Genomic DNA, 15428 nt, shown 5'->3' with positions numbered 1-15428 from the left:
CCGCTTTTAGAAAAGGGAAATGGGAGAGTTATAGGAGACAGACATACTGGTGGGAATGATACTGGGAAGGAGCCACAAGCCGAGAAATAAAGGCAGCATTGAGAAGCTGGCAAAGCTAAGGAAACAGAATTGCATTTCCCCAGGAGGAAGAGGCTCTAACCACACAGTTGTTTTGTGTCTCTAACTTCCAGAACTGAAAATAGGGAATTTGTGTTATTTTAAGCTACTCTGTGTATGGAATTTTGTTACAAAGGCAATAGAAAGCTAACATAAACAGACATGTTCAAAACACACAACTGGATGAGCCACTTCATCTGTCTGGGTACTGGTGTTAATATTTGATTTCCATACACCCACTGCAAATGGAGCACACTGCTGTTAAATTACAACCTGCCATTGTCAGACTGCCTAAGGTGACTTGAGAAGAGATTACCTGTGGACACGTTAGAGAACACGATGAAATTAAAATTTAGAATTAAAAAAAATCAGATAGCAGGTGGCTGGCTGATCATTTATCAAAGGAAGCTTTGTTTAAGAACAACATGATTGTATGAGTTTTAAAAATTCTGAAACCACACAAAACATTTCAAAACCAAGACAACTATTGAAATTTCAAATTACTTCCCAATTCCCAGAGTGATTCTATTTCAAGTTGGAGCAAGCAGAGAAGTAAGAAATGAATCTGACGGTTCACACAAGTACCCTCTCTTCAGATTTACAGGTTTATAGGAGGAGGCTGCTAGTCGTTTCTCGGCCACCCAGACCCAAATAATCACCCAGAACTAAATTAATTACAACACGGTTTAGCCAATAGATTAGTTGTATTCTTTGCTAGCTCTTACACCTTGAATTAACCCATTTCTTTTAATCTATATATTGCCAGAGGCTGTGGCCTACTGGTAAGGTTCCATCGGGTGTCTGTCTCCTTTGGCAGCTACATGGCATCTCTTTGACTCTGCCTACTCTCTCTCTGTGTATGTCTTCCAGCCTGGCTATATTCTGCCCTGCCATAAGCCAAAGCAGCTTTATTCATTGACCAAGAAGAGCAACATATATACAGAAGGATCTTCCACATCATGGGTTCAACCTGAAAACCTCAAGTGTGTTCAGCTGGTCATGGTTTTGAGCCTAAACTCTCTGAAATGGGTTTATTGTGGATCATCTGCCTCACTGTGGACTCTGTATTGGTTCTCAGGCTTCTAAACTGGGACGATAACAGAAAGTACACGACGCTGGCTGGAGGGGCACACCCGACAGTGATGTAAGACATCTTAGCCAAGGGCGAAGGAAGACACCAGCAGCTGCTGCAGGGCAGCGGGGTTCGCTGGACAGCCTTTCCTCTCTCAGTGGGACAGCAAGGAAATGGCCCCTTCCCTCCGGCCACAGCCTGGGTCTCCATAAATAGTGTGTATCTTTAAGACAGCCTCCAAGGTCATCCCTTCTTACTGATTTTAGAGAATCTATGAGCAAGAAACATGAATTCCATTCATAAGTCTTTTACTTCAGAGTTCTCTTTAAAATGAGATAGCATAAAAACAAGCGATTATTCTGGTAGGTCATTTTAATGTACATTTAAGCAAAATGCCTCATGGTTTTCCTAGCTCTTCATTTTTGCCAATTGGATGTCAGGAAAATATTTTCTATTAATATTGGAAGGAGAAAGCCTTTCTCAAAACCACACAGAATGTATAGCCAGTTACTGCCTACTATAAATGGTTGTCAAGACAAGCTGTTCCAGAGTTTAGCTAGCTAGTGCCCACAAGCGCATGGCAGGGCATGTGGACACTGATGAGGGGCAGAGTCGGTGCTGTCTCACACTTCCAGGCCTGCACTGAGGACAGCAGAGAGAAGGACCCGTTTGCTACCACTGCCAATCACATCTGCAGAGACAACACCTAGACACATAATTTGGGACGTTTTGTTTAACTGAAATCCATACCACTCAGAAGTGAAGCACTGGTAGTACCTAAAACTGACTAAATTGAAAGTTTTGCCATCAATAAGGCTTTCTAACCTAACTCGGTGGGTGTCCCCTCCCCCCAGTGTGGTGGCATTTAAATGTCTCTTGCTCTGCTTGCAGCTAGCTGTCCTCAACCCGGTAGGAGTTACATTGTAAAGCAGTATTCTCACTGCGGATGCTCTTGCATCCTGGGGTCTTTTCACAGTGTTGGGAACCATTACAGAATGTTGCCAGTATCAGAGCAATGACGCTGTGAAGTACCCTGCTGTGCTCAGGACAGCCCGGAACAGCAAGGAAGGACACATTCAGAATGGTGATAGCACTCAGGTTGCTAGACAACTCTGGATGAGGGCATGAGAATCAGGATACGAGACTTGGCATGCGAGAAAGCAAGGGCTCTTGTTCCTACAAAACGTTCTGCTGGCTCGCTAGCTGCAATTTTGCAATGTTGTTACCTGCTGGATGGAAGACGCAGATGTAAACCCTTGGGGGCTCCCTCACTTGAGGAAGGCTCAAGAGCACAGCCCCTCTGTACATGAGACAGAGATGTAGATGCCTCATCTTTGTCTGCTTCTGAAAGGAGCACCCACTAGGAATTCTATTTACTCTGCACAGAAGAATTCTCTGATTGGGATTCTGTATGTTTCAGGAAGTAATTAATTTACAGTAGAAAATACCACGTCTCTTTCTGCTGAAGACTTGGGGCACACAGGTGAGGCTTGCCTAGGAATCCTCAGGATTCAATGTGCAAGCCCCTGTTGGGTGCACAGCAAGAGAGAACTTGGTAGATATACAGATTCTTAAGGACATGTCCCAGCTACTGAATCAGCCTGGATTGCAACAGCTTCCTGTTATGATACAGTGAGAATAGGCCCTTAGCAGCAGGTGAGAGAATATGCCATGCAGACAGAGTTTGAGCGTGGAGTTTATTTCCATTAAAGGGAATGGAAAGGGAAGAGAGAGTGGGAGAAAGAGAGAGGGGGAGGAAAGAAAAGAGAAGGAGGGAGAGGGAGGGAGATAGAAGAAGGGAAGGAGAGAGGGAGGTAGAGACCCATCTGCCTCTTCAGAACTGTCAGAAGAGACCTTTGCACCTGTATACAGACTAGGACCCTGGGTTGGCCAGGGTACAGCCTGGGTGCAGTCTGCCAGATGACAGAGTAGGCCAGGATAATGCCTGAATTCAAGAGTTCCTGCATGAGATAGATCAAGAAGCATTGCCAGCCCTCCTCATTCCTAGCCATGTGGACCTCTTGTTTATGTGGGCTTTTGTGAGAGCCACCATGTTGTATTAGGAAAGCTGGTTTATCTTTTGGGTATTAGAATTTTCATTTACAAAGGCAAACGAGAGACAGAGGGGGGGAGGGAGGGAGGGAGAGAGAGAAAGATAGATAGATAGAGAGAGAGAGAGAGAGAGAGAGAGAGAGAGAGAGAGAGGGAGAGAGAGAGAGGATGAGAGAAGTACTAAGACCTTTCCTAGCTCCATGGGACTTGTGGTTTCTTCCTGGGTTAACCTATAATTATTGGGACTGCCCTGGTGACTAATAGCGTGAGAGGCAAAGAGTCTCTGGCCAATAGATATATTAATTAACACACACTAACCACATATGCCAGCTAATCTATGTTAATTAACAATCACTTAATTCTTTTGCAATTCCACCTCCAAATGGGAAGGAATCTGCTTCCAATGATGGGTGCCTGTCCCTTGGTACCTGAATCTACTCTTCATGTGAGCATTCATTCTCAACCTGTGCATGAACATTGTTTATAAATTAGCCACCAAGCAGGAATCTAGTCTGCAGAGAGCCTGGAAGTAAGATCAGCTGGAAACGAAAGGGCTGGTCACAAAGGGCTGGGCATTAAGGGAGCTCAAAACAGCCGGAGCTCTAAGCTCTGAGGAGGGACCTGCAATTCCATGTCTTCCTCTGGAGAGCGAATTACAGAGATGGCCTCTTCATTGTGGAGAAATTCATGAGATCCACAGCCCTGCTGTCCCCAGAAGACAGCACTTCCCTATACCTCCCCATCTCCCAGCTCCCACATTCTTTGTGTCCTTTATTTTGGGGATGTTCCCTGAGTCTTGGGGATGTTTTATGTGCAGCTTGCTAATTCAAGGGAAATCAAGAGTCTATTATGCAAACATTCAAACACTTTTGTTTCAACTGAGAATTTCCTAGGTCTCTCCAAATGTCCTTTTTGCAGTTAAGGTCTTTTTATTGGTCCACACATGGGACTTTTGCGAGTCTCTTTGTGCCCAAACATGTATCAGTTTCTAGATGAATGTAGGAAAGAGCAAGCTGCCTTTCAGTGCCCCGTGGGTTATCCTCAGGGAGAGAAACCTGAAACTTGGCACAATGGCCGAATCATTCTAAAATGTTTATAATAAGCTTCTATGTTTTAAATATAGTGTTTCAGTTAAACGTCAGCTTATATTTTAGCCTTAATGCCATTAGACAGAGGGATAATTATTCAATAGATTCAAGAATAATCTGAGTTGGATCCAGTGTAAAATCCTTGAGGAAAACTGTATTGGCCTGAGTTAGGCATGTATTTAAATCAGTGGCTCAGATATCACTGAGTCCCACCACAGAAAAGCGTGCTGAAATAAAGCAGAACCCCCATTCAAGGTTTTGCTTTTTCTGGTTCTGCTACTCACAGTCAAATGCGGTTTCGAGACACTACAGAGAAAACGACAGGATTATAAACTGACCTTTTTATTGTCTAATAATCGAATCAGTTCCAATACTGGAGTTGAAATTTGTGTGCAGATCAAGCACCGGATTACTATCTGGTGCCGTGTGTATAAAAGGACAGTGTTTTAGCGGCTTTGTGACTTGTACCCGTTTAATGGGCTTCCCTTGGATCCACAAGGTGATAATATCCTGATGGATGTCTGAAATAAGCAAACACTTTTTTTTTCATATGCAAGCACTTTAGTTGCTGGGTGACAAAATTACCCTGTAAATAGCTGTGTTAATTTTAAATGCAGAAAACTCCTTGAAGACGTATAAATGGCAATTTGGGCATAAACGTCTAACTGACTTCAGGACGGCCATTTTCCTTCTGGGAGTCGGGCCAATTTGTGTGGTGATTTGCATCAAGCAGACACTGTTAAGACCTTGCCTTAGAACCATATGTGCAACTGTGAGCGATGCATTTTCTGACTCCCGACAGGAGGCAAACATCTGGAAAAGGCAAGGCCACAGCATGCTCTCCCACAGGTCCTTGCTGGAGCCTCCCAGCCACCACGGTCTCATTCCTAAGGTATAATCTCTTTTCTTGGTCCATAGGGACCGGAAGAAGGGGAGGAAGCATTGCCAATCCTCTTTGGCTGTTCTCTGAAACAGCAGCATTACTGCAGCCTGGGAGAATGCACAGAACGACCCTTTCTACAGAAATGATGGAAATGGAGACGTTTCCATCCCAACTGCACTGTTCCTTAAAATCTGAACCACTTGTGTTGGTTTCTAGTGGCTATTCCAGTGAATGACTGCATCCACTGGTTTAGGACAATACAAATGCTATCTTTACAGAAACGAGAGCAGCGGCTCGCAGCCTTCCCAGTGTAAGCCGTTTTAATACAGCGCCTCACATGGTGACCCACAACCATAATATAGCTATTTCATAACTATAACTTTGATGTTATAAACTGTGAATATCTGATACATGAACAAAGGGGTCATGGTCCACAGGTTGCTAGCTCTGCAATGAAGGTATCCACAAGGCTGGGATACTTCCAGAAACACCAGGTGAGTTACTTTCTTGTCTTTTCTAGCTTCTTTGACCCTTTTGAATTCTTTAGCATTACATCTTTAACAGCATCAGCAAAGTGTCTTCTAACTTCTTGCTCTCCTCTCTTCTCTCTCCCCTCTAACTCTCCAACCTTCTTCTTGAAAGAATATATGTGTGTGTGTATACATACCTATCTATCTCTACTATCTATCTATCTATCTATCTATCTATCTATCTATCTATCTATCTATCATCTATCTATCATCTATCTATCTATCTATCTATCTATCTATCTATCTATCTATCTATCTCCATCTATCTAGATATCTACCTATTCCTATTGACATCTTTGTTCTGTTTTTTTGAGACAGGTTTTTTGTTTTGTTTTTTAATGTAGCCCTGGCTAGCCTAGAACTCAGTCTGTAGACCAGGCTAGCCTCAAACTCACAGAGATCTGCCTACCTCTGCCTCCCAAGTGCTGGGATTAAAGGCCTGAGCCACCACCACCCAGCTATCAGCTTTTGTTGAAGAGGAAAAGAATAAGTTGTAACTTCCAGGATTTTCATCAATGGCTTCTTGGCCATATCACTTCCCAGTGCACCTTGAAGGAGCGAAATGTAGAAACGTCTGTTCATTTCAATGGACTCGGGGAATAAAGAGAAAGGGGGGGGGGGTCGTGGTCTTCAGGCCCCTAGAACATGTCTTCAATGCCTATGATTCTCCCACAAGGTCCTCCTCTCTAAAGGCTCCTTCCCCTCTCAGTGAAGCATAAATGAGTGGGCGAGCCTTCAACAAAAGCCCTGGAGGATGTTGAAGGTCCAGTCCATAGCACCTTCCCATCCCTGGGTCTACAAATGTCCCTTGCCACCAAATTAACATAAGCAGGGGTTGCGAAGAAATATATTTTGTTGACCATTATTCTGAGTATGACAACCATCTGGAGACTTCAGTTGTTTGTATAAAAGTATAGTTTATAAAAAGGGAATAATTAAAGTTACCTCAGGGGGATGTACATGAGATTAAAAAAAATAAGCATCAGGTGGAATGGAAGGAAGAGGAAAGCCTTGCGCAGGATAGCTAGCCACTCTACTCTTCGTCAGCATGGAAGAAAGAGGAAAGCCTTGCGCAGGATAGCTAGCCACTCTACTCTTCGTCAGCATGGAAGGAAGAGGAAAGCCTTGCACAGGATAGCTAGCCACTCTACCCTTCGTCAGCCTGTCGACTCAGACACCTGTCCCTGAATATAATGCCACGTTAACTCTTTGGCCTCGGTCTCCTCATCGCTACGTGTGTAAGTTTTTCATGGACTATGTATGTTTCTGCTGTTTTGTACCGTTATTTGGAAGTCACTTACAATCGAGAGCATCGAGATGGTGAAGGTCAGCCGTGAGTCAGACAGAAACGGGAGGGGATACAGCTCATACAGGAAAGAGCTGCAGCATGCATGAACATGCAGAGAGCCGAAACTGGAGCCAAGACTTATCCAGACAGAAGAGTGGCTGATGAGAAGGGACAGTGAGTGGAGACTCAAGAGCTGGCAGGGCTGAGGAGAGAGAGTGCAGGAACTTTTGCATAAGGCAGAGAGAACAAATTTAGGGCAAGAAGGACCATGCTTTCCCAAGCTGGATGGCAACCTGTCTACAGGGAGATCTACAGAATTCAGGAGGTTAAAGCCAGAAAGCATAGAAGCTTATTTTTTAACTCCAAAGAATAGAAAAACAAGGTCAGGTCTAGGAACCTCTCCTCCTATGTACTGGCCGTGTGGAAGAGATGAAGGTATAGAGAAACACTGGGTAAGGCTACAGATTTTATTGGTGAAACTGAAAGCAAGGTCATCTGCAAAACAAGAATTGTAACTACCACCCAGGTCCCTGGCGTGGCCAACACCTTTGGGTCAGCAGGCTTGGTGAGACGTGGGAAGCTGGATCAATGAAGTGAGTGTGTGAACTGAGACCAGAGAGATTATCGCCATGTAGATTATGCTGTGATAAACAGTAAGACGTGATGATAGCACACATCACATCACAGTGCGCGAGCCGAACCTCGGTGGTGCGGTCCACCACGCAACTTCACTGTCATGCGTGGCCGCCAACGTAACACACCAGTGGTCAGGGATATCACTTTTCAGCTTGCAGTTGCTCAGATCAAATTCAAATGACTTTACCTCCTGCAAAGGCTACGTCCGCCAAGCAATTGTGTGAGGGCTACAGGAACCTGCTTCCTTCACGCAGACAGAAAGAAGAACGTGCATGAAAACATCATTCATATGCGGTGGTTATTTTATTATCACATACCACTGTTTACACTTTCTTTGGCATTTAAGGACATTATAAATCATACTTTACACAACAATCTATGCATAGCGTATGTCAGCAATAATGGTCTGAAGAACAGCAGGAAGCCATGTAAACCTAAAATCTATCCACACGGAAACCAGATAGCTTGTGCATAGTAACAATTGAAAGGCTAATACAATGGCATACTGGCAAGTGTTCGGGTGTGTGGGAACTCCAGTCACACGTCCACACAGCCTTAGGTGTGGATTTCACTGAGACATTAGTCCCTCAGTCCAGCTCTGCTTTAAACACTCCTTCTGTTTGGCATTTAGCAATACAGACAAATGCACATTCAGTTTAATGGGATTTTATTATTCTCAGATGTTTGAGTTATTTTAAATGGGTAAACATACACAATATTGCTTTGACAACTTTCAGTTCTATAAGTGTGTAATTAAATGCCACCATGCTTACAATGCCCAAAGTATTGTTTAACTGACCGTTTGTTAACATGTTGAAGAGACTGACAAAATGGTTTCTATGACAAACTTTTAATAAAAGTTTAAACATGAAAATGGAATATTAATCTAGATCACTGGTCTACATCCTTAGTGATATCCCATGCTCGAAGCAAATTATGAAATGTTTTAGATGGTTGTTTGTCAATGCTTAATCCTTTGATTCAGAAATTTGACTGAAAATGCATAGAATTGAGAGATTACTTTTTGCCTGAAGCCATGTTTACTTACATGCATTAATTTTCTAAAAGAAAAATAAGAGCGCCTGTATTTTAGCGGTTCTCAACCTTCCTAATTCTGTGACCTAATTCAGTTCCTCATGTTGTGGTGACCTCCCCAACCATAAATTTATTTATTTTAATTCATAAATTTATTTTCCTTGCTGCTTCATAACTGTAATCTTGTTCCTGTTATGAACCATAATGTAAGTATCTGTGTTTTCTGATGGTCTTTGGCGATGCCTGTGAAAGAGTTGTCTGACCCCAGAGAGGTCGAGACCTGGAGACTGGGAACCACTGCTGGATTCTAATAGCACACCTAAGTTTGGGATCTCATCATACTTTTATATAATATGTGAAAAACAGGTCCATGTCCTTATATATTATATCTAAGTAAATGACAAAAACAAGGACAAACATTAGCATTTTCCTTTTCTTTAACCCAACTGACAACAGGATATTTGGCAGCGGGATGAATTTGTCATATTGGGAGCAAACGTTATACCATATAAACAATGTATGGAGGCGAGCAAATTATCTTTATCATTATCTTAACACCAGCTCAGAAGCCTCAATTCATTATTTGATGTCTTAACACGATACACTGAAAAATATGCGTATGAGGTAAGGACTAGTCCTCAATGAAAACTGAAAATATTTTACAGAATATTTGTTCGTTACATTTATACAATGCACCATTTCATTTCATTCATTAAAATACCTTGCACCAAACATGGCATCTTCAACCTTAACACTCCTCAAATATGAGAAAAACTAATACCTTTCACTAGTATAAGAAGTGAAATTTATAAAGTCAATATAACAAAAAGACTGCAGACCCAACATAGCTTTTAAAGACAACTTATATGTCATGAAATGAGTGCTTTACTTAATTTAATGAAGGAGCTAGACAAACTCTGCTTCCCTTCGGGGCAGCCTAGGGAGTACGGCTGTCATGAGCATTTTACACGGTGGCATTCTCTTATCATTACGGAGGTTTCCGTGAAAGCCAACGGTGGTATTCTCAGAATGCCACGCCTCGGAAAACACTGTTAACATGTAAGTGCTACTGTCTCAACATTTACGTAATAATTAAATAAGTTTGGTAACATGTTATTTTCAAATCTTGCAACATAAGGCACAGAGAAACGTCAAAAGTCCAGAAGCAAGTATATTACATAATAAATAGTCACCTCTCGTTTAGTTATCATTGCCCTTCATCTGAAGAAAGGGCGCAAGTAGTGCAGCAAACACACGCCTGAATTAATAAAAAAGGATGGGCTTTAAGAAATGCCGGTAATATTTGTGTGCAGAAAGAATAGTAATTCAAAAAAAGATAAAGAACATTTTGTATAAAATACACACCCTATTGTGTTACAGGTAGACAGAAAAACATGTGAGGCACTTATATTAACAGTGTAGGAGGAAAACATTGAGATTTTTCTTTTGATAAAAGCACCAAACCATTTATTTTAACATCCAAGACAAAAACAGAGGTTAAAAATATAGAAAATCAATGGGTCTTGTAACTCAGTATTTGGTATACTAACAAGAATCCTGAAGTCCAAAGCTCAAAGTACCCGCTGTTTTTCTGGCTGAAGTCATTGAGCAGAGAAGTTCAACTTTCCAGAACCCTAAAGTTCTCTGCAGTGAGCACAGTGCACCCTGAGGTGTTAAAGCTTTGTAAATGCATGGGGTCTCTTCCTAGACTCCCACGGAGCTTCCCATTTTATAGGTGACTGATAACGTTTTTTAGACTCCTTTTCTAAACACAGAGATTAAAATCTGCTTTGGAAAAAGAGTGCTGAGCCCAATGTGGACTGTTCCAGTATCTCGTTCCTGGGCTTGAAGCTATAGGAATCCACTGGGGGTGACATCAGGGAAAGACCTGGAGTCCGCTGAGTGATGAAGATGAGGAGCAGGCTGAGTGTGACCGATGCTGTTTAATTCGGACGGGTAGGTTTCATTTAACACTCCCTGATTCTGAAACCAAGAACAAAAACAGCAGAGCAGTTTGTTACAAGCCTCTAAACACCTTAAAAACATATTCTAGACCCTTCCATCTGCGTGTCGTTACACTTACAGCCCTCTACTGACGCTGGGGCCCAATCCTTCACCGTTCAAGTCATACAGAGAAATGCTCACACACACTGAGAAAATCAGGTTTCCCCCTTACTCCTATGAGATAAGTTAAAGACAGCACAGAGACTGTAACAATGGTTCACTTCCTCTGTCTTGGGACCTGAATGGAATCCTGTGACAGGGTACCAGAGGGCTATTCTGTCCTGCCATCACTCCAATCAGGGACCTGGAGTCGGCGAGCTGATGATATCCAGAACTTCTCCACTGCATTTCAGAGACCAGGACTCTTGCTCAGTTCTGGGTTTCTAAATGTCTCTTGCTGTTCCTATACTGTTACACTATGGGTATGATCTTAATGAATTCATTTGTAATACATGTTTAATTAGTTTTTCTGCAAGTTACGAAATGGAAAATGCTTGCTTGCTGTGTTGGCTGGTTTTGTATCAACTTGATACAAGTTAGACACATCAGAAAGGAGGAAACCTCAGTTGAGAAAATGACCCCAAAAGATGGGACAGTAGGCCAGCTAGAGCTGAGAATTAGATGTGATTAAGAAGAGATCAGTATGGTTGAGTTAACTCTTCTGGGAAGTGCTTCCTGAGAGCACAGAGAAGCTGTGTTCCAGAGGCAGCCAAGAGTGCACCTTGTGCTGACAGCCAAACCTCGTAGTGGAAGAGACACCTAGGCTAGGTTCTGGGTTTGAAGGCATGAAGGGGTCATGGGAAGCAGCGGAGGCTTGACACCATGAAGAGAGTCCACGAAAGGCTACTGCTGACAGTGCAGCCCAGCTGCATCAGAGGACCCCAGCATTGTGGAGATGCCAGTAGCATGGGATGGCTTCCAAGGATAGCAGCAGCTATGGTGAGGAACTTGCTGGATCTTAGGGGAAAAACTGTTACGCTGCCAAGGATGGAGCCGGAGAAGTGATCGGGCCCCAGACATTGGGCACTGCGCTATTTATAGAGCTGGAGTTTGGTTTTGCTTTGATGCTGCTGTGGCAGAGCGCTGGCATTTCTCTCTTGAGGTCAGAAGGTATTTAATGTTATTTTGATTTTTATAGGACCCCACAGCTTAATGACTTTGAACTTTTAAAAGAGATTTTAGACTTTTAAACGATACTGGATATTTTAAAGAAACTGAACTTTTAATGTGTTCAAATTTGTAAAGATCATGGGACTTTTAAAGTCATTTATGTTTTATATTGTGATGTTGATATTAACATGGCATTTTGGGAGTAGATGAGTAAGGTTCTAATCGAAAAGTGATGTTTTGTATATCAGGCTGACAGAGAGTTGGTTGTGCTGATGAGTGTGATGTCAACCTGACTCAGTTAGAGTTACTGGAGAGGAGAGAGCCTCGACCGAGAAGATGCCTCCATGAGATCGGGCTGTTGGCAGAAGCCTACAGGGGATTTTCTTAGTGATTGATGTGGGAGGGCCCAGCCCAGTGTGGGGTGCTATAAGAAAGTAGGCTGAGCAAGTCTTGGGAAGCAAGCTGGTAAGAAGTACCCCTCCATGATCTCTGCATGAGCTCCGGCCTCCAGCTTTCTGCACTGCATGAGTACGTGCCCCTCCTGGTTTTGATGATGAGCTGTGATATGGACCTGTGTGTGAGATCAACCATTTTCTCCTCACCTTGCTATTGTTCATGGCATTTCATCCCAGCAAGAGCAACCCTAACTAAGGAGCCCGCACTCTTACACCCAAACAAGTCTCCTTTTCAGAACTGCTAAAAAAGGGACAGGCAAATATGAGAGTGGGCCGTCTACAGATGTACTAACACTCTAGAAGAAGCAGTCAGGACTGAGAATCAAGCCGCACTCAACAGCAAACCGGGTAAGGAACTTAATGTTAGTCAAGAGATTCTTAGAAGCTGAACCAGTACATTTTCAAACAAACATTCTCTAACAGAAACCTATTAGTGTGAGCATGATACACCCTTGCGTGGCAACGGAGAGCAGCTACTAAATTATGCTAACATCAACCTATTTTTAAGAAAAGTATTTAAAATAATTTATTTGTACTATGTTAAGCAAATTATAATGAAGTTGGTTATGCAAACGTAACTATAGTAAAAGCGGTTCTGAAACTACTTGCTGCGTAGAAGCCTTCTGACAATATGTGTAAATGTAACAGGCAACATGGAGACACTTAGTCCTGACAGGTCTACGCAGCTCTAAGCGCCCTTACCTTGTTTATAAATGCCTGGGAGCCTGGAACTGTGGAGCTGTACTGCATCTGGTCCCCAGGGGTGCGCTGAGTCCCAGGCTGGCACTGGTACATGGACATGGCCCCGGCATAGTATGCCTGAGGGGTGACCATGGCTGACTGTGGATTGATCCCAGGCCTTTGGTTTTCGGGAACTTGTAAACAAGTGAGAAAATCCTCTAAACTAGTCGTAGTGGGGTGCAGGGACGGTTCAAAACCCTTCCCCGGAAAGTCCAAGGATGCACAGTCGGAATGCGGTGGTAACAGAGTCTGGTTACAGGGAGCAAAGTTCTGTGCGTAAGGCATGCCGTCCACCTCAGGTTTGTAGGGGAACTCATCCACAGTCGCTGGCAAGTCTGGAAAGACATTATAATGCTTTAATTCCTGCTGAGGACGGCTGAGAGGCACAGGGGGGGCAGAGTTCCAACTTGCAAACATGCCATTGACTTGCATGTGCTTGGCTTGCTGGGGGAGTGCCATGGGACCCATCTGGTGACATAGCTGTTGCTGGGGCTCTATCTGCTCCAGCTGATGCTGGGGCTCCATGGTCTGAGCTTGGTGCTGCTGCTGCTGCTGCTGCAGCTGTTGCTGCTGCTCTAGATGCAGGCGCTCCTGCAGCATACAGCTTAGGTGCTGAGTCGCAGGCTGCTGCTGGCTAGCTGAATTCAGCAAAGTCGACTTGTTTAGAGAATCTTGCACATAGGTCAGGATTTCGTCTGTTATGTCGAAGTCTCTGACGTCAGCCTCACCAGAGAGGTCGGCCCTGAAGAACTCCTCACTCTGCATGCGCCGGATGTCGTCAAAGTCGATCCCTAAGTTTCTCATGATGCTGTACAAGTCGTCGTTATTTTTATGATCTGGAAAGATATCCGGGGGCTCTCCAGAGAGTGCGGGGCTCATGTCCTGAGCATGTCCGATCTGCTCATGTTTAAACACAGACTCACTTCCTATTGCTGCAATGCCGTCTTGCCAGCCACCACACTCGCTCGTAGAGTCGCTGAGAAAGTGGCTGTCTAGGGGGATGGTACTCGAAGCAGGACAGAGATAGATGGACTCATCCTGTTGCATCATGGCATTCATAAGGGAGCTGGGGTGGAGGGAATCCTTACTCGGGGTTGACTGCAGAGCCCAGTCTTTCACATCAGTGCTACTTTTGGTACGTATTGGTAAGGGGTCCATCATGGGAGGGAAAGGGCTGGAGATCTCGTACAATACGGCCTCGCCGGTAGCAAACATGAAGGGCAGCGTCATGCTCCTCTTCTGCAAATGCTCTCTTCCTTCCTCATCCCTAGAAGGGTGGGCAGGAAGGTCTGCAGGCATTAGTTTTATCATACATGTTTTAAGGAAAATATTTTTAAAAGGAGAAGAAAAATAAGTAAAATGTTCTAGATAGCACAGGGCACGGACTTTATTATCTCATGACTAGTGTTATGTACATATAGGTAAAGCTGCACAGGAAAAATACATAAATACTGAAAAACTACAAATAAAATAATAACCAGGAGACATAAATAGAATAGAAAACAAAACAACAGACAAATCAAAAAATGAAAGGCTTGAGCCTGGAAGAGACCAATGAAGACAGAGGTCAGCTTGTTACATGGGTGTGTGAAGAACACATCCATGTACTCTTATGGGTAATATAAACATTCACTATGGCATGGGTTGATGACTACCTCTGTACAGATGTTAATTCTTCCCCCAAAGAGCTATGCTTTCAAAATCCCAACAGTTTCGCTGTTGTTGCTGTTGTTGGGAATTTACAGTGAATTCTGAAGTGCATGTGGAAACATAAAGAACAAAGAAGAGCCTAGACAATCATGGATGAGAACAAAACAGACACACAAGCAAAGACGTGCATTCACAGCTCAAAACTGCTAACAACGACAGGACAACTAAGGAGCTGTGGGGACAGAGACAGACAAAGAAGCCGGACCAGCAACTCTAGGAACAGGACTGTAGAGCCCTCTAGCTCCAAGACGTTGTCTCTTTAATAAATTCTATTGGTCAAAGGATTCCTACCTCTGGCTATACCTAGAAAAGCAATTCTCATGTGAGAGAAGTCCTTGCAGTGCAAGTACTCCACCACACATTCCTCTCTGGAATATGTAAGAAACTCCCAGACTACTGGGTGCACACCATAGCACACTGGCTGCACACCACAGTGTACTGGGTGCACACCACAGCGTTCCCAGGTCACTGGGAGCACACCATAGCGTCTTCGGGTTTTCTTTTAAATATGTCATGGACTTTTCATCTCCCCCTAAATTGGAAGATGAGGAGGATTCTTTTAGCTTTATCTACCAACTCTCAATGAAGTTTGTCACTTCTGTTTTTTCAACATTTCTCACCTTTGCCCTGTTCTTTATAGATATATTCTTTTAATTTTTAGTTATAGGTTCAATTGCCTTAGATTGTTTATAAATTTTCCTGTAAGA

At 43.4% G+C, this 15428-nt stretch overlaps 1 protein-coding gene across 1 annotated transcript in view; it reads right to left on the bottom strand.

Moving 5' to 3' along the window:
• Positions 1 to 7950: 7950 nt before the first annotated feature.
• Ahr (aryl hydrocarbon receptor) overlaps positions 7951 to 15428 on the bottom strand; it is a 38937-nt gene continuing 31459 nt past the window's right edge. The window contains exons 10-11 of the mRNA XM_075947649.1: positions 12973 to 14278; positions 7951 to 10684 (exon numbers count right to left, since the gene is read on the bottom strand). Coding sequence (XP_075803764.1) covers positions 10553 to 10684; positions 12973 to 14278 — 1438 coding nt within the window. The 3' untranslated portion in view covers positions 7951 to 10552. The remainder of the gene's footprint in view (positions 10685 to 12972; positions 14279 to 15428) is intronic.

This window comes from Microtus pennsylvanicus, chromosome 14 (assembly GCF_037038515.1).
Source record: "Microtus pennsylvanicus isolate mMicPen1 chromosome 14, mMicPen1.hap1, whole genome shotgun sequence".
Classification (NCBI taxonomy): domain Eukaryota; kingdom Metazoa; phylum Chordata; class Mammalia; order Rodentia; family Cricetidae; genus Microtus; species Microtus pennsylvanicus.
This window is presented reverse-complemented; position numbering and strand designations above follow the sequence as displayed.